Source organism: Cyprinodon tularosa, unplaced genomic scaffold, assembly GCF_016077235.1.
Source record: "Cyprinodon tularosa strain WSP-4 unplaced genomic scaffold, ASM1607723v1 ctg499, whole genome shotgun sequence".
NCBI classification, from domain to species: Eukaryota; Metazoa; Chordata; class Actinopteri; order Cyprinodontiformes; family Cyprinodontidae; genus Cyprinodon; species Cyprinodon tularosa.
Window position 1 is genome coordinate 215,616 of NW_024039228.1, and position 26,005 is coordinate 241,620.

Here is a 26,005-nt window from a genome sequence, read left to right on the forward strand (position 1 = left end):
TTAGTGCAAAAATCATAAATAAGTTTATCTGGCGTATTTTTAACCTTGAAATAAGAGAATCACATATTATCCATGTCAAATAAGATTATAGAGGTTTCCTAATTATAGAGGTATTGCTCTTTTTTCAAATTTAAATCATCTTATTTCAGGGGAAATTATCTCACAGTAAGAAAAAAAAATTACTTATATTTAATATTTGTAGGGTATGCTTTCAGTACAGAGGCCCTAATAGGGGCCAGGGGCAGTTCTACAGGAGCTGGCACCTGTTGGCCCCTGTCTAGAACCGCCCATGTAGCAAGGAGTCCACCACAACATGAACTTGACCTTGTAGTTGTGGGTGTTTTACTTTGTGTTACATTTTTAGAAACGACTTTGGCGCCACCAAATGTTAAAACACAGGTAATGTTTCCTACCAAATAATGGGGTCTTTGCCCCGAGTTTATTATGTCAGGTAACCAGGACGATTTGTAGTCTGGTTAGACAACTTGTACTATCTACTCCAATAGTTACCCCAATGGATTTAAGTGTGATGTTATGAGCCTGATACATGTTGAGGTCGAGTCGTCTTTTATTGTGGCAGCCAGGAATCTCCTGTTCTGAATTACAGAGGAATGGAAACTCTAGGACAGAGATTACTGCACTATGTTTAGTGTCGAATAAAAACTTTGCATTTCCCTGCAGCCCTAAATTATTTTTTAAATCAGAATCGTACAATTTTAAATAGTTAATTTATTCTTTATTTATTATCCGTCCAGACTTGCGTTCAGCCTGCAAGTCAACGCTGTGGGCTTAAAAACCTGGCGGCGCTATCCCATGATTCCTTTCCCAGTTTTTCCTCAACCAGAAGGGTTTCCTTTAGCCCACCGGTGTCTTATACAACCTTTTACTCCTTTCTTCTCTGTCTTTTTTTTCGTTTTGGGGCCTTTTGTATGCGAAACCATAAAACTGGAGTCCGTTTTCTTGATTTAGCATTATATTGTAGGTGAGTATATCAGTTAATGAGCGCCGCAGCTGCTAAACTAAACTAGCAAAAAGGGAGCTACACAGCTATCCGTTTTGAGCTAATTAGGCTACTTAACGTCGCGTAATGCTAAAACTAGCGCGTGCATAACATGTTTAGTATTAAGTTGTATGTTTTAATTGAAATAATACTGTTGTTTATGCGTTTTTTTGTTCGCTATATGTGGAGGAAACGGAAAGCTTTGTCTTCTTTGTCAGTAATAAATAATGTTTTGCACCCCTGCAGGTTTTCTTAGGATGTCTTACTCTCCTCCGATCAACCGCCCACCGATCGGCCTCCCACAGCTGCCCCCCGGGATACCCCCTCCTCAGTATGCAGGCTTTGCTCCTCCAGGTATAAATAAAGTACCTGTCAGCTGTTTGAAATACAGAGACACGTCTTTATAGATATGAATAGCAACACTATAGCAAGTGTTACTACCAAAACCAGTTTAACCAAGGTTGTAAAGCTAAGATTTTAATCATATGCATTTGGATTTTAGAATCAAATCGACACAAAGTAGGACAATTGTTTCAGAGAAAAAGGGATGTAATCCTATACATTTAAGCACATATTATTTTGATGAAAGAGAATCTTGGTGAAAATTCATACAGGTTCTGCATGGGGGTAATATTATGCCTTCAAAGTCATTTCTAGTAAAGCCCACTTGGTGAATAGCAAATTACAAAAGAAAAAATAGTGTCCTAGAAGTTGCATTACTCATCATGCGGTAGCTATTTTTAAGCAAAAACATAAAAAAGTGTTAGGGATAGTAGGCCTGGGCTATATCACTATGATATATGGCTATATATCTAATCTTCTAATTTTCTTCCCTTCCAAATTTCAGTAATCATTTTTTTTTTTTTTAGTTTTTATATATGTATTTATATTTTTCATTCCAACTTCATTATAAAAAATACAAATGACATATATATCTCTAATTTCAATCATCCCCTCTGGGAGGTAATAATTTTAAAGCAGGGGTCTTCAACGTTTTCCAGGCCAGGGACGCCCAAACTGATGGCGAGATGGAGCGGGGACCCCCTAATTATATATATATATATATATATATATATATATATATATATATATATATTGTATGAAATTAATTATAAGTTATATCAAACTGTTCCTATAGTCAATCTATTACAGATGGAGTCATTTAAAAAGAGTAATTTCGCCCTGGGATTATTTAAGTATTTCTGATTCTCATTCCTTGTTGATGGGACAGGTGTTGTGAATGAAACGGTGCCCAGCTTGAAAGAGGTCCTGTGTGTCGCTGAATTTGTGCATTCCTATGGGCAAATGACTTGAGGGCACAAACTAAACTGTTCATAATTTATCATTTATGGTACGCCAGCATTCATAACATGTAGGCGAATCACTGTCCCCAAGACATACACGGTTATATTTTTATAAATATATAAGTGGAGTGTGTATGACGTCATACACGCGCCGGCTACTGTTCATTCATAACCTGACAACAGCCAGATGCATGTCTCGCTCCGCCCAGCTCCACTCACATACATCTGGGAACCCGCTCATTGAAAGTGATTTCCCCAACCGAATTTATGGTCTGTCCAATCAGGACGCAGGGTGGGTGTGTCCTGGAGTGGAGAAGCGACCGTGAGATTCCAACAACAATGGCGGCTCGCATTGAGGAAGCAAGCGTTAGCATTGATGCTGCTATTTCTTCTGTGTTGTCCAATCTATCTGATATTGTTTCATTAAAAGAACATCAGAGAACGGCTTTGAAGGCTTTTGTTGGTGGAAACGATGTTTTCGCCCTTCTCCCGACCGGATTTGGCAAGAGCTTGATCTACCAAATGGCTCCTCCTCTCACAGCGTCACGGGTTAGCTTCGGTGTGAGTGGTTGAAATAGCACGTCAATAAAGATGACAGACAAGTGGCTTATCCAATCATATGCAAGGAGTTTTGATAAGGCCCAGCCTTCAGTAAAGGCAATTCCTATGGCGGGTTCCCAGATGTATGTGAGTGGAGCTAGGCGGAGCGAGACATGCATCTGGCTGTTGTCAGGTTAGTTCATTCATCCTGTCCGCTGAACTGCTGCTAGTTTTACTCACATGCCTGGAAGATGTCTAGTGCTACTACCACAGATGATCTCACTCTCGAAAAGGAATTGAACTATTCAGATTAGCTATCAGAATGAATATAAGGGGTAGAGCGTAGCCGCCTGTGGCCCGGGCTGCCTGTCGCAACTCCAGTCCGGATGACGTCATACACGCGACGCTTTGTTTTTAAAACTATAAATATAAAAAATATAACCACGGATGTCTGGGGGACAGTGATTCGCCTACATGTTATGAATGCTGGCGTACCATAAATGATAAATCATGAACAGTTTAGTTTGTGCCCTCAACTCGTTGCCCACAGGAAGACGTTCCTTAGATATAACCTAACCAAATATCTTCAGAATGGCTCCAAATGACACAGAACTCATATGGGTGAGTAAAACAAGATGTAATAACTTAAAACCAAGGGCCCAATGTAAAAAAAAAAAAAACGGCGTCCCCCTTTAATGTTTGCAGGTAGTGCTAGAGAAAAAACTGATGAACTGATGTCACTCTGAGCTATGGAAGCTCAAAAATTCGATTTATATATATATTTTTTTTACCAAGAATTAAATTTTCATAAACAGAAGATTCTATTAATGATAAATTGATTAATCGCCAAGCCTTTGTTATTAGTTACATTTTATTAGCTATCTCTGAATAATATTTAAAGGGGATGTCCTTGCAGAAGTTATGCAGTGAATTTCTGTTCTATTGGGAATGTAGCTCCTACAGGGTTCTCACCAGTGTATTTCAGGGTAGCGAACCAACAGGCATCTGGGCCTCCTTTATCATTTCAGCACAGACATTAGTTAAGCTGAACCTTTTAGAATTGCAATGGAATTATGTGGATAGCCTGACTTTTAAAGAGAGAAATGCATTGGAAACTGTCTTCTTAAACTCCTCTGCCTCCTAATTTGCATGTATACATGAAGGAAGTGCTGTGAAGACCTGCAGATTTTCAAATGCATAGAAAAAAAACCCAACTATATTGAAGCATTTTAAAAGAATAAAATTTAGAGCTATGCAAACTAAACCTAGCCTGTATAATTACAACATAATTATAATATGTCTTCTATTAGATAGGGTTTGGGTACAAACAAATGTAAACGTGATGTGCTTCAAACTTTGTTGGTTTATGGTGTTGAATGTCCAGACTTAGCAACATATTGTTTGTTATGATGGGAATCAGCATCTGAAAGGAACTCTATTTCCGTTCCCATTTTCAGGGACTCCCATGATCCCTGTCCACATGGGTGTAATGGCTCCTGCACCCACGGTGAGTTAGAAACTGCTCATCATATATGTCTGTATTAACTATATTTGATGGTTTTCAACATAACATTGTCATCTAAGACCTAAAATGTGCTCTGATTGTGCAGGTTCTGGTTCCGACTACAGTTACTGTTTCACAGAAGCCCGTAATGACAAAGAAAGACCCTGTCCTCATCAGAAACAAGGGTGCAGAAGAGAGTGGGGGCCCAACCACCACCGTATTTGTGGGAAATATCTCTGAAAAAGCTTCTGACATGTTGGTCAGGCAGCTTCTTGCAGTAAGTGTTCAGTACATCACTGAGTTATTAACATCAAACTAACATTTCTTTTAAACTATTCCAAACAAAGAGCATTTTAATGCCTTTTCATAAATTTTCCGGTGATTAACCAAATTTAAAGGTTTTGGTCATAAACGACCAAAAGTTTGTTTCCTGAACCATGAATGACTGTGGAGACTTCAGCAGACTTCCTATTCACTCTTCCTCCAGACTCGGAGAGCTTTGAATTCCAAATAAAAAACAGAATTTGATTTTATCTGAAACAGGAGCAACCTTCATTAGCCCTGATAGAAGAGCTCTAACGCTGTCTTTGTTCCAGCAGTGGCCTCCATGAAGACCTCAGATTTAGAGATCATTTATAGCTGGGACACATTTACACCGGGTAAAATAAGTATTAAACACTTAGTCTTAGCCTTGGACAACTTTTATTGTCATTTTGTATACACAGATCGCATACAAAAGGAAATTTCAATTTAAATATATTTCTAGAGGTGCTTTTTACATGGCATTTTCACCAGATGTCTGTAACAATCGATGCAATCCACACATACAAAGAAATCAAACCACAGATGTCCAGAAATTAAGTTACGTATAATAATGTAAAATGGTACTAGGAAAAGCATTTAACACACTTTGTACAAAAGCCTTTGTTTGCAATGAAAGCTTCAAGATCCCTCATCTATGGAGAAATTAGTTACATGCATTGCTCAGGTGGGACTATGGCCCATTGTTCTACACAGTTTTCAAATCTTTAAGGTTTGTGGGCCTCTTCTATGAATTCTGATCTTTTGTTCTTTCCATAGATTTTCTATTGGATTCGAGTCAGGATTGGCTGGGCCATTCTAGCAGCTTTATTTTCTTTCTCTGAAACCAATTGAGTTTCCTTGTCTGTGTGTTTGGGGTCATTGTCTTGCACAAATGTCCATCCACTTTTCATCTCCATCATGGTAGATTGAAACAGTTTGTTTTTATCAAGAATGTCCTTGTAACTTTTTCGATTCATCCTTCCTTCAATTATTTAAAGTTTACCAGTACCACATGCTGAAATACAGCCGTACGCCATGATGTTTCCACCTCCAAACTTCACTGTTGTTAGGTTGTTTTTATGGTGACGTGCAGTGCCCTTTGACCTCTAAACACTATGTGTATTATGGAATACAAAGAGTTAAATTTTGGTCACATCTAACAAGATTATATTCTCCCAGCATTTCACAGGCTTGTCTAAATGTTGTGGAGCAAACTTTAAACGAGCTACAACATGCTTTTCCTTCAGCAATGCAGTCTTGCTTGGGGAGCATGCATACAGGACATGGCGGTTGAGTGCTTTACTTATTGTGTTCTTTAAACAATTGTACCTGCTAATTCCAGGTTTTTCTGAAGCTTTCCACAAGTGGTCTTTGGCCCTTGGACAACTCTTCTGATAATTCTTTTTACTTCTCTGTCAGAAATCTTGCGAGGAGCACCTGGTCGTGGTGTCTTTATGGTGAAAAGATGTTCTTTTGACTTCAGGATTATGGCCCCAACATTGCTCACTGGAACACTCCAGAAATGTAGAAATCATTCTGTAACCAATGCCTTCATTAAGGTTGCAAAGGTTTTGAGAAAGCTCTTTACTTTTACCCATCATGAGATGTTTCTTCTTCTTGTGAGGTTTTATGGTGGTTGGCAAACTAGTTAAAAGTGCATTATCGCCACTAACTGATAAGGAGTTAGGCAAGGAAACAGGAATGACTACCCCCAGAAAAAAGAAAGAAAAACTGTTTAACTGAACCCAACATAATAAATATTTAGTCATATTTGCCCTCATCATTTCTAATTTATCTTTAGTTTATTGTAACTCTGCCAGTTTCTGATGGTCCTACTGCATGAGATGTTTCATACCAGAGAGACCTTTTTATAGGCCATCATTTGGGAATTAACCAGCTGATATTAATTTTCACTGACAAGGGGCAGGATTGCTTTCTAATTACTAAGAGATTTCGGTTGGTGTCTTGGCTTTCCATGCCTTTATATACCTGTCTTTCTTTACGTGTTTAATACTTGTTCCTTATGCCATTCCAGATTATTACACATAACTTTATTGTTGGACATCTGTGGTTTGATTTATTTGTATGTGTGGATTGCATGGATTGTTACCGACATCTGGTGAAAATGTCATGTCAATATGACCTTTAAAAACATATTTATTGAAAAAAATTGTGCCGTGTTCAAAACTTATTTTACCTGTTGTATATCGGGCCACTTTAGCATTATCAGTTCTTTAAGAGATTCTATAACTTGTGTTATAACTTAACTCCCCTTTTTATTACGAAGTTTTAGCCACGTTGTAGCTTTTTAAAGAACAAATGCCTCTAATTAGACACACATGACTTAGAAATGCATCTGTTTATTAGACCGTAAAACCATGAGTTTAATAATTCTCTCACAATATTCATATTATGAAATTAATGTTGTGTTTTTATTACCTATAAGACATAATCACTAAAATTAAAAGCCATTTTTAAACTTAAAACTTAAAAAAAAAAACAAAAAAAAAAAATGTCTCTCCTTCTATAGTAGATCTGCATGAGGTGGCAAAACAATGTAACATTTTCTGCTGCATAGAGGTGGTTATACAGGCGATACATGGTCCTTTAGGCTTTGATTTGGGTCAAAAACGTCCAGGTACATGTTAGGGCGATAAATTTGATATTTAATCTTTATATGTCCAATCTTGTTCTGAAAAACACCCAGACTGTCATAGATTTAAAAAAAAAATTCACTCTTTAAAAGGTATTTATATGTAATCCTTTGGGATTAGAGGAATCCTTAAAATTTATTTCCTTTTGCACCAAATTCATGTTTTTAAGATTTATTGAGTTTGATATATTATCATCAACATACCAGAATCGTATAACATTGATCTCTGCATGAAGTCTTAATATGATCATTGATGTCTTGATATGATCAAAAAGTTGTTGTTAAATCAGTTTTTTTAACTTCAACCAAGAATTAAAAGTGTTTTTGTTTATTTTGTTCAAAATAGAAATGTGGTATTGTCCTGAGCTGGAAGAGGGTCCAAGGTGCCTCTGGGAAACTTCAAGGTAAAAAAAAAAAAAAACCCTTCTATGTAGATTTTTATCTTATGCCGCCTATAGGTTTTAGTTATATTCTGTTTGCTGATTTTAATTTTTTTTTTCCTAAATTTGACAATTGTTGCACTTTTATGTGATCCATTGTGTTTATTTTTTGTATATATTTTGTGATATAATTAATTCCATCTGTCTTTGATATGTGGAAGCTTTTGGATTCTGTGAGTATAAGGAGCCTGAGTCCACGCTTCGAGCTCTCCGACTTCTCCATGAGCTGCTCCTAGGTGACAAGAAGCTGCTGGTCAAGGTAGACGCTAAGACCAAGGCTCAGCTGGACGAGTGGAAGGCCAAGAGGAGGAGTGCCAATGGGGTACTGTGTTCACCTTTTGATTAAAAGATGTGAAACAAGCTTTTATTTAACTAAAATGTTTCAATAAGTGTTTTAAAGTTTTAAAATCATCACTTGGATTTGACACGTAGGGAACCACAGATGTGTCTAAAAATGTAGAAGAAGAAGAGGCGGAGGTTCTCGATGAAGAAACGCTGCATCGAGATCAGGTTGTGAAGGGGGCGATAGAGGTCCTTATCCGAGAGTACTCCAGTGAGCTTAACGCTCCCTCACAAGACTCCGAGGGCCAGCCTCGCAACAAAAAACGCAAAGAGAAGAAAGAGGAGGTAGTATTTAGCTGTGGCCTATTATAGGCTGAAGTATTATGTGATATTCTATTAAACTTTGAAGTAAATTTACCATGATTACGTTCTATAAGGATATCAATGCCATGGAGTTGGAGGATGACAAGAGAGACCTTATATCCAGAGAGATCAGCAAATTCAGAGACACACACAAGGTAATGTATAAACTTGCTGTTGTTACCTTGAAATAGGAGGAAATGAATCCTGTATGGTTGCAGTGATTTTAAAGTGGTCCAGAGTAATAATACTTCATTATGTTGATTTGAGCCTGAAGACTTTAACTTAAGCTAGACACATCACACAGTGCATGAATGCCATGTTAGATATATTATGTAAAAAAATGCAGTGAGGAAAGTAATTATATTTTGCAAGTTCTCATATTTAGAAACTAGGAGGGGTCTCAAATTATCATTGTAGGTGCATCCACTGTGAGAGACATAATCTAAATAAAATAAAAAATCCAGAAGTCAAAATGTATGATTCTTTAACTATTTATTTGTATGATACAGCTGCAAATACGTATTTGAACACCTGTCTATCAGCTGGAATTCTGACCCTCAAAGACCTGTTAGTCTGCCTTCAAAATGTCCACCTGCACTCCATTTATTGTCCTAAATTAGATGTACCTGTTTGAGGTCGTTAGCTACATAAAGACACCTGTCCACCACAATCACTAAGGCTACGTTAACACTGCAGGCCTTGATGCTCTACTCCGATTTTTTTGTCAAATCCAATTTTTTTGTGTTGCCGTTCATATTTCCAAATATATGCGACTTGTATGTGATCTCCTGTGTGAAATGCAGTCATACAACGCAAGTGTCCCTGATGCGCAGTAGAGGACGCAATGATGTCACAGACCAGCGTGCTTTTTTTCTGGAAGTAAACGGGGATGGTAGTGCCGGAGCAGAATGTTCACATTTTGGACAGAGAAGATCGGTGGTTTAAGAGGGACGTGAAGTAAGCCATCTATGTTGAGAGAAAAAACAACCTTAAACCGAGGGGGGTTGACTCAGATTTCAGCTTTATATAAACCTACAATGCAGCACTTGAGTTGATTCTTTCCCGCTATCATCGCAACCCCTCAAAACCCTTACAGGTGAACAGAACACCTCGCCTGTTTAGCCAGACCAACAATGCCCTTTAACGACCCCCCCCCCCTTTAGAGACATTGACAGGTGATGGGCATTGCTGGCTAACAAAGAAGCCAAACGACCCCCATTCAAAAGGGGCCGACCCATTCATCCAGTTCAATTTGCATGTTTTGTAAGCCAAAACAAGGCTTTGTCATTGGTCCACTATATAAAGCCTAGAACTCAACGCTATTTCGGGGGACAGTGGCGTTGGATGTAGGAGTTTGCCCTGAAATCGAAGGATTGACGGTTCAAGCCTAGGTTAAAATAAATCAAATCCGACTTTCAGTGTCGTTGGGCAAGACACTTCACCTGCATTGTCTACTGATGGTGGTCAGAGGGCCCAGTGGCGCCAGTGTACGGCAGCCTCGCTTCTGTCAGTGAGCCCCAGGGCAGCTGTGGCTACAATGTAGCTTGCCACCATCAGTGTGTGTGAATGGGTGAATGACTGAATGTAGTGTAAAGCGCTTTGGTAAGTACACGCCATTTACCATTTATTTCTGACATTCTGAACTGAAAAAGCTTCCTGGATAGGAAGCGAAATGTCTTTAAACTTGAAAACAAAGCCCAGTGGATTGTTTTTTAACTTTTTTTGGAGTGAATATGACCTGGATGACTGGTCTTCACAGCATATTCTCTTGCCTAAATTATTTTGTGCCATCCCATAAGCTGGATGTTGAGATTTGGTTCTTGGATCCTTTGATGTTTCAGTGAAAATCATTGTCATTTTTTTTGTAAGAGTTCTTACAGAGAAGTTCTAATCATAGCCTTTCATAATTTCAAACTTCGGATTGGTGCGTTTCTAGAAATATTGGTTCCGAATGCACTATAAGGTCATGGTATCTTTAGAAAAACAAACACATCCACCCTGATGGTCCATATAATGGATCAAATCCGTTTCAGACATCCTGATTGATTTTTAAATGACTGATTTTACACATTAGATCTGATATTTAGAGTTGACCTTAATGTAGTTCACATGGGGATAACCAGTCTGTCCTCATGCATGCAGGCTAACTTCTCCCCTGGATCATTTGCATCAAATTACAACATAAAAATTAATTCCTGCAGCGCCATGTAACATTTAATTATGTGATAAATTGTCAAGATGAAATTGAGCTTTGCTTGTATTCTGTGACATTATAAATGAGGCTTAGCTGTAGCAAAAATATTGCCTAGTAATGTATTGATAGCATATAAACTAATGATAATAGTATCATAGCTTATTTGCTTTTTATTAGCTGTCAGATCCATGCTTGAAACAGTAGTTAAAGCCTGGATTTGATTAGAAGACTATCATGAACTTAAATAAAATCAGCTGAAGCGTTTGAACTCTGGGTCTGCCGAGTCTTTATAAATGGATCCAAGAGAACTGAGAGACGAAGGAATACAACCTTCAGGTAAGAAAGCTTCACCGCTTTTGTTGTGGCGAACCTCTAACCTTTCAACAATTAATTTAAAGCAGTTTTTATTATAGAACTTGTTTAAAATAAACTGTTTCAAATCTATTTTAACCTGTTACAACTGACCTGTTTTCCTCCCATACGTAGCTAATAGGGTATAGTGGCAGAGAGATGCTGAATCCATAGTTCATCTCCTGTAAGCTGCACAAATGTAGCTTCAGAAAAAAATGTCTGCTATTTGCAAACAATAAATCTAAATCCCCACTCAGTTGGAAGTTTAGATTTAAAAATATTTATCAATTTAAATATTTATTGATTATGTGAGTTAAAAAAAAAGAAACAACTCTTATAATATATTTTTGTTTTCATAAACTGTTGCCAGACATCTCCTAGAAATGCTTCTGTTGCCTCACAAAAAATTAATTTAAACTGATTATGTAATTCATCTAACAGGGCCATGTGCCACGTAAAGCTGTGATTTACAGGTGCTGGTCATAAAATTAGAATATCATGAAAAAGTAGATTGATTTCAGTAATTCCATTTAAAAAGTGAAACTTGTATATTATATTCATACATTACATACAAACTCATATATTTCAGATGTTTATTTTGTTTAATTTTGATGATTACAAATGACAACAAATGAAAATCTCAAATTCATCATATCAGAAAATTAGAATATTGTGAAAAGGTTCAAAATTGATGGCCCCTGGTGCCACACTCTAATCAGCTAATTAACTCAAACCACCTGCAAAAGCCTTTAAATGGTCTTTCAGTCTAGTTCTATAGGCTACACAATCATGGGGAAGACTGCTGACTTGACAGTTGTCCAAAAGACGACCATCGACACCTTGCACAAGGAGGGCAAGACACAAAAGGTCATCGCTAAAGAGGCTGGCTGTTCACAGAGCTCAGTGTCCAAGCACATTAATAGAGAGGCGAAGGGAAGGAAAAGATGTGGTCGAAAAAAGTGTACAAGCAAGAGAGATAACCGCACCCTTGAGAGGATTGTGAAACAAAACCCCTTCAAAAATGTGGGGGAGATTCACAAAGAGTGGACTGCAGCTGGAGTGAGTGCTTCAAGAACCACCACACACAGACGTATGAAAGACATGGGTTTCTGCTGTCGCATTCCTTGTGTCAAGCCACTCTTGAACCACAGACAGCGTCAGAAGCGTCTTGCCTGGGCTAAAGAGAAACAGGACTGGACTGCTGGTGAGTGGTCCAAAGTCATGTTCTCTGATGAAAGTAAATTTTGCATTTCCTTTGGAAATCAAGGTCCCAGAGTCTGGAGGAAAAGAAGAGAGGCACTTCATCCACGTTGCTTGAAGTCCAGTGTAAAGTTTCCACAGTCAGTGATGGTTTGGGGTGCCATGTCATCTGCTGGTGTTGGTCCATTGTGTTTTCTGAGGTCCAGGGTCAACGCAGCCACATACCAGGAAGTTTTAGAGCACTTCATGCTTCCTGCAGCTGACCAACTTTTTGGAGATGCAGATTTCATTTTCCAACAGGACTTGGCACCTGCACACAGTGCCAAAGCTACCAGTACCTGGTTGAAGGACCATGGTATCCCTGTTCTTAATTGGCCAGCAAACTCTCCTGACCTTAACCCCATAGAAAATCTATGGGGTATTGTGAAGAAGAAGATGCAATACACCAGACCCAACAATTCAGAAGAGCTAAAAGCCACTATTAGAGCAACCTGGGCTATCATAAGACCTGAGCAGTGCCACAGACTGATCGACTCCATGCCACGCCGCATTGCTGCAGTAATACAGGCCAAAGGAGGCCCAACTAAATACTGAGTGCTGTACATGCTCATACTTTTCATGTTCATACTTTTCAGTTGGCCAACATTTCTATAAATCCTTTGTTTTTATTGGTCTTCAGTAATATTCTAATTTTCTGATATGATGAATTTGAGATTTTCATTTGTTGTCATTTGTAATCATCAAAATTAAACAAAATAAACATCTGAAATATATGAGTTTGTATGTAATGTATGAATATAATATACAAGTTTCACTTTTTAAATGGAATTACTGAAATCAATCTACTTTTTCATGATATTCTAATTTTATGACCAGCACCTGTATTTTAATGCCACACTGAGGTGACGTCAGACCAAGCCATTATGTTGCAGTGATTTTAAGTATGTGATTATTGGTTTAAAGCTGACTTTGCAGATTTTGATTCTAAAAGCTTTATGGAAAAGAACCCAGTTATAATAACATCTCTTAGTTTAGAGACACAAAGCAGTGTCCTAAACACCGATGTATATAGGCATCTGTGTGAGGAGTTATCGCATTTTTTTTTCTAGATTTTGTTTTCTTAAGCCAGCAGTTTGTGACTGCGTATTGATCGCAGTGATGAATGTGCGGATAGTTTACCAATGTGCTTTTTTTGCCCACAGCTTAGTTGTTGTGGAAATATTCTCTTGTTACATCAGAGTATAATCGCAGATAGTCTCTGCTAACTGCACTGTTACGTACCCTGCCTATGGTGAAAATATTCACACCATCTCATTCTGGGTTTTATTGGGATTTTATGTACATACATAAAAGTGCATAACAGGACAGTGGAAGAGTATCGGTACATGTGTTTTTTTGTTTAAGTTATGCAACTGTAGTCGGACCAAAATCATCTAGGGTGCGTTCTCAACTTATTTTCAATTGTTTAAGTGTTGCTCCAGTTTCTTTGGATTAAGGTCGAGGTTATGGATCGTTCTATCAGGAAATTTTGTAATGTGGCTGTATTTTTATTGTCCTGCTGCAAGGCCATCAGCTCTGACCAGCTTCTCTATTCCTGCTGAAAAGGATGATCCTCATAGGAGAAAGATTTTTTTTAGCTTCAACAGATTTGACATCTTCACAGCTTCTCTTATTTAAAAAAGCAGAATGCTGTTTCTACAACCTAACTCTGTTTTAAAGGCCTCCATATCACCATGCCTGACTTTTCTGCTCTGTTCCTTTGTCTTCATGATGCTGTTTGTTCACGAACATTCTCAAACAAACCTTTGAAGCATGAATCTTTAGGTTAAATCTGTCCAGTCTTAGAGATCCAGATACATTTAAATTTGACCCTAGTTAAAATATAATGCAGTAAAATTCAGTTTATAATACTAGTTGGTGAGATGGTATCTATTGCTTAAAATCACAACAGAACAGAAAACAAGCATATGGTGACCGTGGGCACAGCTATGCTGAGATTAACATACTCTACACAGTAGGACAGTAGGTTGACTCTAATTAGTAATGTGTTTCTGAAATCGGTTAAGAAATATTTGATTTCAATGGATACAATAATTTCAGTGTTTCATGAAGTGAAAAACATTATTTAAATTATACTTAGGTTGGTTTATCTTGCCAAGATGTGTAATTTTTTTTTTGTTCTACCTTCTATTATTACGAGGTTGGAATGTGAGCTTAAAAATGTGAGATTTGGCTTCACAAAGAATCTTGATGAACTTTGAGTTAAATGCAGCAGCTTTTTGATTGATACAGGATCTGTAAAAGGTATTTAGTTATAATTCTTTCATAGTAGTCCAGCACATTTATTTGTGGCACTCTTATTGTACGTTTTATTTAGACTGTAACCATTTTAGCCTGTGAATTGACAGGCGGTCACGAGGTAACCATTTTTGTTCAAGTACATGTGTTGCTTATATGTTCTTTGCCTGTAGTTTTACAATCAACAATCAAAAACAATTGGTGTACTTGTATAGTGCTTTTTAAAATCAGAGGATAAATAGAAGTAAGTGTCCCAAGTTTTTATTTAGGGATGTCAGAGTCAGAGAAACTAACCAAAAGCAAAACCTAAACCTTTTTATCTGTTGGAAAAAAATTACTAATAAAGCCATACATGTATTTCTTTCACTTCACATACAATTCCTATAATGTTCGTGAGAAACTGCAAGGAGGTATTTATATTTTAGTAAGGCCCCATGGGCAGGGTAATAAAACAAATGTTTGAAGAACTTTTTCAGACTTTTCCTTTAACTTGGTTGTCTCCTGCAGAAACTGGAAGAGGAAAAAGGAAAGAAAGACAAGGAACGACTGGAGCTCGAGAGGGAGAGGAAGGAACGGGATAAGGAGCGAGAGCGCGAGAGGGAGCGGCGCGACCGAGAGAAAGAGAAGGAGAGGGAGAGGGAACGAGAAAGGGACAAGGAGCGGGAACGAGAGAGGGAGCGAGAACGGGAGAGGACGAAAGAGCGTGAGAGGAGTCGAGATATCAGCGAAGCTCGCAGCAGGTCGAGGTCAGTGAACAACAATGGTTCCTAACTATTAAAAATTTAGCTCTGGCACAAAAAAGGTCCTCACTGAGGAACTGAACCCATTCAGCCTTGTAGCTAACCCTGTAAATGACACCAGCTTTATCCAATGTTTGCTGCAGTGGTCAAAATGACCTTTGGTTCTATTAAAGTTCAGCAATGTTTTCTAAAACCATACCTTCTGTATTCATGGCAAACTAACCACAATCACATAATTCTTCTACATTATCTTTGTCCCCTCAACAAGAAAATCCCATCAACTGACAAAAATGCAGCATATGTGAAACACTAAAAACCCTTCGTTGACTTGTAGGATATAATCTAATATATACCCTGTTCTTAAAGTTTCAACCATCTGGCTGTTGGTTTAAGGTGAAACTTTAAGAACTTGGAACCCAGCAGGATCTTCCTACAGGAAAATAATCCCAAGCATGTCAGAAATGGATTTTAACGGACAAAACCCACTTCTAGAATTGCATGTTGCATATGGAACTAAACTGGGGCCATAAAGTAAAAATAAAATAAAAATTTAAACCTGAAAAAAAGGTTATGTGAAAAATGAGTGTACCTTGAAAACACATTTTTTTTTTTTATATATTTTATTTATGCATTTTCAGAGTTAAACAGACAAGACAAAAAATAAAAAATAAAATAAAATAAAATATAACAAAACAGTAAACAAGTACAACAAAACAAAAAACAAGACAAAACAGTGTCAGAAAACTGATAAGAGAATAATATATTATTATATTAATAGTGCATATTAAAGCATGAGGCAGAGTCAAAAAGGACAAAAAAAAAAATAATTCTGCAGACATTGTATCAAGCGGATCAACATAAAACATGGGATATCAATAAAAAAAATACAATAAAAGATGACAGTATTGAGATAATAATGAAAAAAAAAAAAAAGAGGTCCAGAAAAGAGTCATTTTAACCCATTATTTTGAATATGTCTATTAAAAGGACCCCACACATCTAGAAACTTATCGTGGTTGTCTGTCAAAGAGTATCGAATTTCTTCGAGATAGAGACAGGACACCATATCATTGAGCCATTTTTTAAAACATGGAGGTGTAGAGGATTTCCATTCCCTCAGGATAACCCGTTTTGCAACCACCAGACCAAACATTAGAGCCTGCTGCAGAGACATGGGAAGAGTAACGGAGAATTTAGAGCAACCCAGAATTATAAAATGATTATCTGGATATAGAGCTTTACCATAAGCGTTACCATAAAATTTGAATATTCTGTACCAAAATTCCATAAGCATAGGGCAAGAGCAAAACATATGACTTAAAGTCCCATTGTCAGATTTACATTTGTCACATATGGGAGAGACACTAGGAAACAGCTTATTAAGTTTGGTTTTAGAAAAGTGCAAACGATGGATAACCTTGAATTGTATAAGTTGCAATCTGGAGTTAATGGAACATGTTTTGATCCTTGACAGACTCAAATTCCACATCTCATCTGAAATTTCGACTAGTGTATCAGAAGCCCAGGCCTCTTTTATATGATTGGTAGAAGGAGATGAACTGAAAAGATTAACAAAGTGAGAGATTAGCTTTCTAGAAGTAGGGGGCTTTTTTATAAGCTCGAAGAAACTATGTTGCACTGATATGGTTTCAAAGTGAGGTATATTTTGTCTAACAAAATTGCGAACTTGCAGGTACCGGAAAAAGTGGCTAGAAGGAAGACCAAATTTGGATTGGAGTTGCGTAAAGGAAGCAAAGCTGTTATCGATGTATAAATCCTTGACAACAGCTATGCCTCTATCAAACCAATGCTTGAAAACTATATCCAAATTCCCTGGCTTAAACGCTGCATTCTGAAAAATGGGGGCATAAATGGAGAAATACGAGAGATTCAGAACAGTCTTTATCTGCTTCAGAATCCTAAATGAATTTTTTAAGATGAAATTATCCTTTAGCTGAAAACACATTTTTTGCTGGGAAAAAAGTTTATTAAAAACCACTTTTTAGGTTCAAGTTTCTTTTTTCTTCTAATTTGTAGATTTTTTTTTTTCCTGCTTAAAAAAAAGATAAAAAAAAAAAAAATCACGAATCTTAAAAGTACTTTTGCTTTTGAAAGAACTTTTGCCTTTCAGTTTTAATATTTTTTAAACCAAACAGGTAAAATCTTTTTTCTTTTTAACAAACCGTCAGCCTCTGGTTGGAAAAAATATTTCCTATCTCATGCCTTCTAATGTTAATTATCAGTGTGAATTTTATGTACTTAAAGCTACAGTGTGTAATAATTACAGGGATATACAGTCAGAAATGTAATATATTATAACTATTAACTATTAATTAACTATGTTATTTATCATCATCTACGAGCTCAGCCTCTTAACCTTAATATTTGCGTTGCCTTAGAATTCGTTATTTATAATTACATAGGAGCGGGTCTCGCAGCCATGGAGGCAGACATCTTTGCGCTACGGCAGCGCAGAACCAACAAACTAGCGATTGCGAGATCGCCAAAACGTCACAACGATGTAGAAAAAATAACGGGTATATTTATTATCTTAAGTCTACATGAAATCTATACTAGGGCTGCAACAACGAATCGATAAAATTGATAAAAATCGACTTTTAAAAGCGTTGGCAACGAATTTAATCATCGATTAGTTGTGTCGCGCGATTAATGCGTCATCCGCCGCCGCCGTCATCCGGGGGAAGAAAAAAAAATATGGCGGAGCGAGTCAGCGCAGCAGTTGCAGTGTTGCCAACTCAGCGACTTTTCAGACCCCTCCAGCGACTATTTTTCAAAAAAGCGACTAGCGACAAATCTGGCGACTTTTTACGGTGTCACTGGCGGCTTTTGCCTGCCGTGGGGCGCCTCCCCCATCCAAACCCCTTTCTCCCTCTCCCACAGGAATCCCTCTTAGCTCAGCAGTCTGGACGCTGAGTTTACCCTCAGCGTCCAGACTGCAAATGAAGCGCGCATGCGCCAGGATTGACGGCGCAAATTGATCACAATAATTAAAATAGCCTGCGCTTTGTAAAGTGAAAAAAGTCGTAACATGCAACTTTTGTAAAAACAAATGAACATGGCACGGAAGCACCACTGTTATGACGCAGCACCTGAAAAGAAAACACGTTGGAGCCTTCAATGGCAGTGAAGATAGCTGATCAGCAGGATGAGTAACCATGTTTGTTTGGCTTTAAAGTGGGGAAACGTAACGTTAGTTTCTCAGGTAGCTCATCTGATGCTTTCCTTACCTTGTTAGTAGGTTACAGACAGTGATAAGGTTGGCTTCTTATTTTACTTTTAATTTCATTTGAATTAGCTTAAGCAGCGTTTATATTTTCTTTATAAATAAATTAACTTGTAAATTATGAGGGCAAGGCTTTTAAAGTTTAAATCTTCTGGCAAAGATAAAGTAAAGATCCTGCAATTTATGGAAGTAAAGCAGAATAAAATCCAGCAAGATCAGTAATATGTCAAATAATTATCTGCCACATTCCCATGTAAATATCTGTCTTTGGAGGATGTGTGTTTTACCACCCCTAGTTCTCTCATTTTTATTCCAAATACAATTTATAATTTGAATCACAGGGCTATTTTTATCTCTATGGTTCAGTATTTTCTCAAGTAGCAACTTTAACTGCTATACTTTCCTGTCTTAAAAGGCACAATTCTTCTAGTCTAAAAAAAAACTCATTTGTTGAAATGGGGGGGCCTATTGTTTGAACCCCTTAGGGGCTTTAAAAAACAAAAATGTCTTTTTTTGCACTTTATGAAACAAAGTACCCTATATTTTGTGGATGTACAGCTACATTTCTCATGTAAGTTTGCGTAGTTTTAACACAAACATTTATTTTTCATATTGCACCAGTACAGTTAATGAGCAACCTGTACTTGTGTGCTTGTTTGTTCTGTCTAAAATGTTTATTTTGGAATAAAGAGGTTAATATAAAAAATATTTTTCGTCCGATTCATCGATTAATCGAAAAAATAATCGGCCGATTCATCGATTTTTAAAATAATCGTTAGTTGCAGCCCTAATCTATACCCTACACAGACTATTGAAACACTATCTGTAAAATTATCTATGTAAACAAACCTCATCACTTGAGAAGGTAGGTGATGCGGACGTCGTGGAAGACATTTTGTCCCGTAATGCTCGCCGTACTGTTGGGGGGAGAAGCGGTGGGGGGGAGATGTTCATGTTGCTGCAGTCTGCAGTCTGGCCGCTAGGTGTCGCTAAAAGTTACACACTGTAGCTTTAAAGTTTTCCCTCAAGCAAAGCACCTGCAGGATAAGCCTGAATGTGTCGCTTATCTTACTGAAGCCTCGGAAGCTGGTTTTCCAGTTTTAGATGTTGTGGTAAGAGGCTAGATTCCTCACCCTTTTCTTCTTAACTAGTTAGTTAAATCCTGTGTGACCATAACAGGCAGGGCCTTTGGCGAGACAGTATCTGTTCTTCCTGGCAAGGATTAATAAATGCGGCTTGTATGAAAAGCACCAATTTTAATTTCTTGTTAAGGGCGTTATGTCTTTAGACTTTTTCCCCAAAGACGGTCCCAATCTGGCTCCATGGTTTTAGCAAAAAATTTAATCAACTCCACCAGTTCTGGGAAAAGAAGGTAAAAAGTAAGGATGTCCAATATTATCCTTTAAAACATTAATTTTACCAATATAACTTACATGTATTTGAAGTACCGTTTTTGTTCCAAAATAATTGAGGATTATGCCTGCGGTGGGACTGGGTCACATACATCCAACTGATGCATGCATCTGCCATAGGAGAGATGTTAAAGTAGATATGTCAGTGGTGTTGATGTTCTGGTTGTTTTTTTTTCTCCCAAGATTTAGAAGCAAATAGCTGAAATGCTTTTTGCAGTGACTGAACAGTGTCGCTGCAAACTTAATAATCACAAGACATACCATCTAAACCGTTGCAATGAATGCAGGGCAGCCATGAAGCTGTCACTGGTAATGACACACAATATTGAATGAATGAAGAATCACCTGCTGAAAATAGATGAACCAATCTAAAGGAAATAGAGCTGATACTAGAATAGAAAAAGACTAAAGATGCATTTAAACCAAAAGTAACAGGGATGCATGGACAGCTTTATAATAACCTTAATGGCAGCCTAAATAGCAGAAATAAGTCCTACCCTAATTAGTGTTTTATCAGTGGTTCATTGTTAATAATGTGTTTTGAACACACATACTGAAGGAGGAGAAGTATCTTTATTTTTTGCTCTAAATTTGATGGCTGTTTCTAAATATTCAGTTTTTCAAATCACTTTGTGTTTGCAGGGAGAGAACCAGAGATGAGAAGAAACGAGACCGAGAGGAAGATGAGGAAGATGTGTACGAGCGGCGGAGACTTGAGAGGAGGCTGAGAGATAAAGAAGCTGCCTACCAAGACGTACTACTGCAATTTTTATTTTTTCTGTTTGTTTATATATAAGCAATTGTTAATGTTAAGATCTTTTAATCATTGCTGTGCTTCTGAGTCATGGATTAATGGTTTTTGGGTTGTTTTTCTTGTAAAGCGGCTCAAAAACTGGGAGATCCGAGAGAGGAAGAAGGCTCGTGAATACAACAAGGAAAATGAGAGGGAGGACGAGAGGCGGCGTGAAATGGTACACATGATGAACACGCTGTGAATAAATGATTCTGGACAATTTATTGGTGTTTTCATGATTACTCTCATTTTGAACATAAGATAAAAGAAGCCAAAAGACTGAAAGAGTTCCTTGAAGATTATGACGACGACAGAGATGATCCGAAGTATTACAGGTGATTATCTTCACTCATGTTTAGAGATTTCTGTGGTTCTGTTATCATCCTTAATCTGTTTTTCTCATTCTCAGAGGCAGCGCTTTGCAGAAGCGGCTCCGCGACCGAGAAAAGGAAATAGAAATGGATGAGAGAGATCGCAAGAGGGAAAAGGAGGAGCTGGAGGAGATCCGGCAAAGACTTCTTGCTGAGGGTCACCCTGATCCAGATGCGGAGCTACAGAGAGTAAGTCCTCCTACAGGTTTCTTTAACAGAGAATTTTATAGTGTCAGACACAGAAGCTAACCACCAGAGTATATTATGCTCCACAGGTGCATTGGGCTCACCTATTTTGATCAGCTTGAGTTTATATCAATCAATCAATTTCTTTATTGTCAACTGCAGTTGTAATCAAGATTTCAGTTTCTGTACAGGGGGAACAATTTACTGAGGCCATGCGTGCCGCAGAACGCTGCCTTTGGCACGTTGTTATGGCTGCCAAGGGCCCCGCCGTGAGGCAGTTCCCTATAGCTCTGCCTTTTCTTTACAGATTACCCCATGACTTGGTGTCATGTCTGTCAGCATGTTGGTCCAACTTTGTTTCAGTCTTTTGACTTGATCTGGGAAAAAATCTGCTTCTGAATGTCTCTGGTTTGTATTTGTGCAGTTGGAGGAGGAAGCGTTGCGCAGCCAACAGCCACCTCTCAATCTCGAACCCGAAGAGGATGCAGTCCAGGAAAAAAGTCACCGTGATCGGGAAGTAGAGCGGGTTCGTGAACGGGACCGGCATCACGAGCGGGAACGGCATCACGAGCGGGAACGGCATTCTGACCGGAACCACCATAGTGAGCGGGAACGAGAGCGGGACAAGAGAGGTTCTGAGAGGCCCACGGAGCCAAAGTCTAAAGCCCCCCAGCATCATTCAGATGATGATGATGATGATGATAATGGTGCTGCTGACGTTAATGAAAGGCATGAGGAGGACTATCATGAAGGGGAAGACTCCCAGGAAGCTAAGCCTCAGCTTAAACCTGTAATGAGACCCATCACCATTGCCCCATCAGTGTCTTCTGCTAGTGGGAATGCGACGCCAAACACACCCGGGAATGATTCCCCCTGCGGCATAATCATTCCAGGTGAGAGCACTCCTGACGTCCAGCCTTTAGAAGAAAACCGGCCCAAGATCGGTCTCAGTCTCAAACTGGGTGAGTGCAAAAGCAAGCTTTACACACAAGTTAGTGTAGCACTCTTCTTTAGTCAAAACAGATGTTTGGACCTCATCATCCTCTTCTGCAGGTGCCACCAACAGCCCCAGTCAGCTCAATCCTGGGAAGCGAAAGAAACTTGCGGCGGCAGACAGCGTCTTCAACAAATTTGATGACGAGGAAACGGATGAGCAGCCTCGCAAGAGAAAACTAGTTCCCCTGGACTATGGTGATGACGATAAGAGTTTGGGACTCGATGGGGCAGAGATGTCAGCAGCCAAAGGCGGCAGCATCAACACTGAGGAGAAACGGAAGCATATAAAGAGCCTTATTGAGAAGATTCCCACCGCCAGGCCGGAGCTTTTCTCCTACCCTTTGGACTGGACCATGGTTGATTCGGTAAAAATACTGCTGGATCAGAAATGGATTGGAATAATTTATACCTAAATAGTATAGTTAAAGTTCTTGGGATCTTCTTATTCTATCTTTTCTAGACACTGATGGATCGACGGATTAAACCGTGGATTAATAAGAAGATTATTGAATACATTGGGGAGGAGGAACCCACTCTGGTTGATTTTGTCTGTTCTAAGGTTTGTATCTATTTAATGAAGAAAAGGACAACATTATTCCAGCTGTATCATCACATTTTTGGATTCTTTATAATTCTTATGTTTATAACTTTATTTTAATTGTTTGTTTTTCATCCAGATAATGGCACATAGCACTCCCCAGGGGATTCTGGATGATGTCGCTATGGTATGTTAGAGCATTATCCTGAGTCTGCAATGTAGACCTTTAAAGCTGAAGACTGCAAGTCATTAAAAATCACTTTTTTGTCATATTGGCTAAAACTGTCCCTATGCCCAGACAGCAGTACATGTGATATGTAACCTGTGAAAAAAACTGCTTCAATTGGTACCGCCTACTGCCTGTATTTCAATCTGGAAAGAATAATTCGGGACGAGTCAAAACAACCAATCACAGCCAGAGGAGCATCTGATGGAGTGTCAATCACAGCTCACACACGCTGAATCCCGCCCCCCCCACCCCACCCCCCCACCCCCTCTGGTCGCATGCGGTAGCCGCGCAGATGCTGTGAGAGGGGTGGAGCTTGGAGGTGGGGCATGAGTGAAGCAGAGAGGGTGGGGGAGTGGAGTGAAACCTGTTTTTCTTCAAATTTTCAGTCGAAGTGTGCTCTCTCCTCAATGTTACAGACTGCAGCTTTAAAGGTCAAATCTAGAGCAGTTATATCATGTGTGATGGTAGATTATCCTTTCTTTTCTCTATGTGGCTGGTCTAAATCGTACAACGGAGTATTAGGGCCAGGCTAGAGATTTAAAAAAAAATTATATTTCTAGAATAAAGTCATAAAATTGCGAGAATAAAATCACAACGAGAATATTCATAAAATTACGAGAATAAAGTCGTAACATTATGAGAATAAGGTGATAAAATTACGACAATAAATTCTTAAAATTACGAGAATAAGTCGTAACATCATGAGAATAAGGTATTAAAATTACGACAATGAATGCGGAAAATTACGAGAATAAAGTCTTAATATGAGAATAAAGTTGTATTTTATGACAACTCTTAAAAGAAGCACTTTCTTCACTAAAATGAGGAATGTTGAGCATTTTGTGAAGTTAGACTTTGGCTCTGGTTTGACAAATAAGAGAATCTTTTAACGCACCTGCATCAAATTAGACAGAATTTCAAAGTTGACTCAGGTTGCTGATTGGTGGTGCTGCTCGGTCGTCATCTGCTGGTCTTAGCTTGAAGGTTTCTTTCTGAAATGTGTTGTTGTATGACAACCTCATTCTCGTAATATTCCAACTTTATTCTTGTAATTTTATGACTTTATTCTCATAATGTTACGACTTTATTATCATAATTTTATGACTATTCTCGTTCCGGCTTTATTCTCGTGATGTTACGATTTTATTCTCGAGCCATAACATTCTTAATACTTCTCGATCACAAATATAATCAGTTGATGTGTGCTGGACATTTAACAACTTCTATATTTTGTATCTCTATAGTTTTTGCTATTGGAGCCCTCTGCTGTGAGACATTGTTTACTGATCATGCATCATTTTATCAAGCCAGGCGGATGTTTGTAGCTGTTTTGAGAGCTGATAAATGAAAGAATCCTTTATTATCTATTATTATCTTCATTATATATTCAATATTATTTACTATAAGTATATGATATATAATAAAGGAGATTGGTGGTCCTTTATTAAACCCAAATGGTATAAAAACGTGTTGAAATCTGTATATGGTATTTTGAAATGTGTTTGAACTGTTAATGTGTCCCTCTGCATTGCCTGATAGTGGGCTGTAAACCGTGCAAGTTAAATTCTTCCTGATCTCTTTATCTATTTTTATTTTTTGTTTATATAGGTTCTTGATGAGGAAGCAGAAGTCTTCATAGTGAAAATGTGGAGGTTACTGATATATGAAACAGAGGCTAAGAAGATCGGACTGGTAAAGTAGAGACTTAAAAAACCTCGAAGCTTTCAGTTGGGCTAGCTACACTTTTTCTGGTCCACCAGATGGTAAATATGTGCCCATTCACCCCTCCATTCCATCTGCAAGGAGCTGCTACCTTGTATGTATGTGTGTGTGTGTGTATGTGTGTGTGTGTGTGTGCGCCTGCGAGAGAGTATGGGTGTTGATATCTGTATGATGAGGTTTGTGAACAGAATAGGATTGCACAAACCTTTAGCATGGTAAAACATTGGTGGTTTTGTTTTTTCTTGCGTCAATGACATTGTTAAAGAAAAAGACGGTTGCATTTCACTGTCTGTTTTCCAGGTTGTTGAACATCGTACATACTGCTTTGATTTACTGGTGTCCTGTGAAAGCTCTGCCGTAACGGGTGAATTAATAAACATGCTTTTTAAAATAAAAACGTTTAAATGTATGCCGTTGGAGTCTGTTTTTTATTTTGTACCTAAAAAGAATAACTAGAAGAATATTAGCTCGTTTCTCCACTTTGAGAAGAGGTCATTTTGCCTGCATCTCAGACCTTGTACATTTATAAGCTGGATAAGCTGTCAGAACAAAGATATCGACTTTCATCGGAATTTAAAAATGTGTCTAATATTCAAATTCAGCTAATTTGATTACTGTAGACACATTTAAAAATACAAATACAAACTCAAACCCATTCATACAATCTGATACCTGGTTAAATGTTCTTAAAATAAAAAGATGTCATATTAAAAATCCCAATAAAAGGAAGAAAACCTAGGGGAAGTAACATGACAATTTTAAATTAAACAAATATTAAGAAGCATTAGGGTGGTAGGATCACACATACTCCACTGCCATTAGTGTTCTTTTCACGAAGTGGGCTGAATAATCCAAAAGAACCATCTCCAGAGTTCTTTGACTTTTTTTTCTTTTTTCTTTCTTGATCTCAACAGTCTGTTTCAATTGCACAATGATCCCAACATATAAGGGAGTGGGGTTGAATAAAATATCACATTTCTGGAAATTTAACCACTACCTGTATTAACATTTTATAGACTGTTATTTAAAGCTATTTAATGGCATACAATAAACTGTACTTTTGAAATTGTTTAAGATACTTGGTGAATTATCCAATTAGAATAATGCTAAAATCTTTTCATGACATAAAAATGGAGGCTATGATGTGTTTATTTTTAACAAAAAAAATAGTTTATCCAAATATTACAGAATGTATTTTAGCTGGTTGGATTCTAGAAAATTCTGAATAGTTCAACGTGCCTATTTATAAATCTGTTAATATAAAGTCTCTCTCTCTCTCTCTATATATATATATATATATATATCTATAAAGATATATATCATTTATTTTTTTCATCAATTT

General features: G+C 37.9%; 1 protein-coding gene across 2 annotated transcripts; it reads left to right on the forward strand.

The window, feature by feature from the left end:
* Positions 1-810: 810 nt before the first annotated feature.
* Positions 811-25,072, forward strand: rbm25a (RNA binding motif protein 25a). 2 transcript variants are annotated; one of them, XM_038302731.1, is made up of 18 exons: positions 811-982; positions 1,247-1,354; positions 4,302-4,351; positions 4,455-4,625; positions 7,651-7,708; positions 7,906-8,066; positions 8,177-8,371; positions 8,464-8,544; positions 14,940-15,178; positions 20,471-20,582; positions 20,710-20,799; positions 20,883-20,956; positions 21,031-21,181; positions 21,603-22,140; positions 22,232-22,539; positions 22,635-22,733; positions 22,852-22,899; positions 24,550-25,072. In XM_038302731.1, exons 2-18 carry the CDS (start codon positions 1,258-1,260, stop codon positions 24,640-24,642), a joined length of 2,565 nt encoding a protein of 854 aa, XP_038158659.1. In that variant the 5' UTR covers positions 811-982; positions 1,247-1,257; the 3' UTR covers positions 24,643-25,072. The 2 variants fall into 2 exon arrangements, with proteins under 2 accessions (XP_038158659.1, XP_038158660.1); XM_038302732.1 differs by lacking the exon at positions 24,550-25,072 and adding an exon at positions 23,365-23,479 and having other exon boundaries at positions 22,852-22,936.
* The last annotated feature ends 933 nt before the right edge of the window (positions 25,073-26,005 follow it).

Coding starts and splice junctions, on each gene's coding strand:
- rbm25a (XM_038302731.1), top strand. CDS start 1,258: ATGTCTTACTCTCCTCCGATCAACCGCCCACCGATCGGCCTCCCACAG. Junction 15,179..20,470: donor GAAGCTCGCAGCAGGTCGAG/GTCAGTGAACAA, acceptor TTGTGTTTGCAG/GGAGAGAACCAGAGATGAGA. Junction 22,540..22,634: donor ACTGGACCATGGTTGATTCG/GTAAAAATACTG, acceptor TATCTTTTCTAG/ACACTGATGGATCGACGGAT.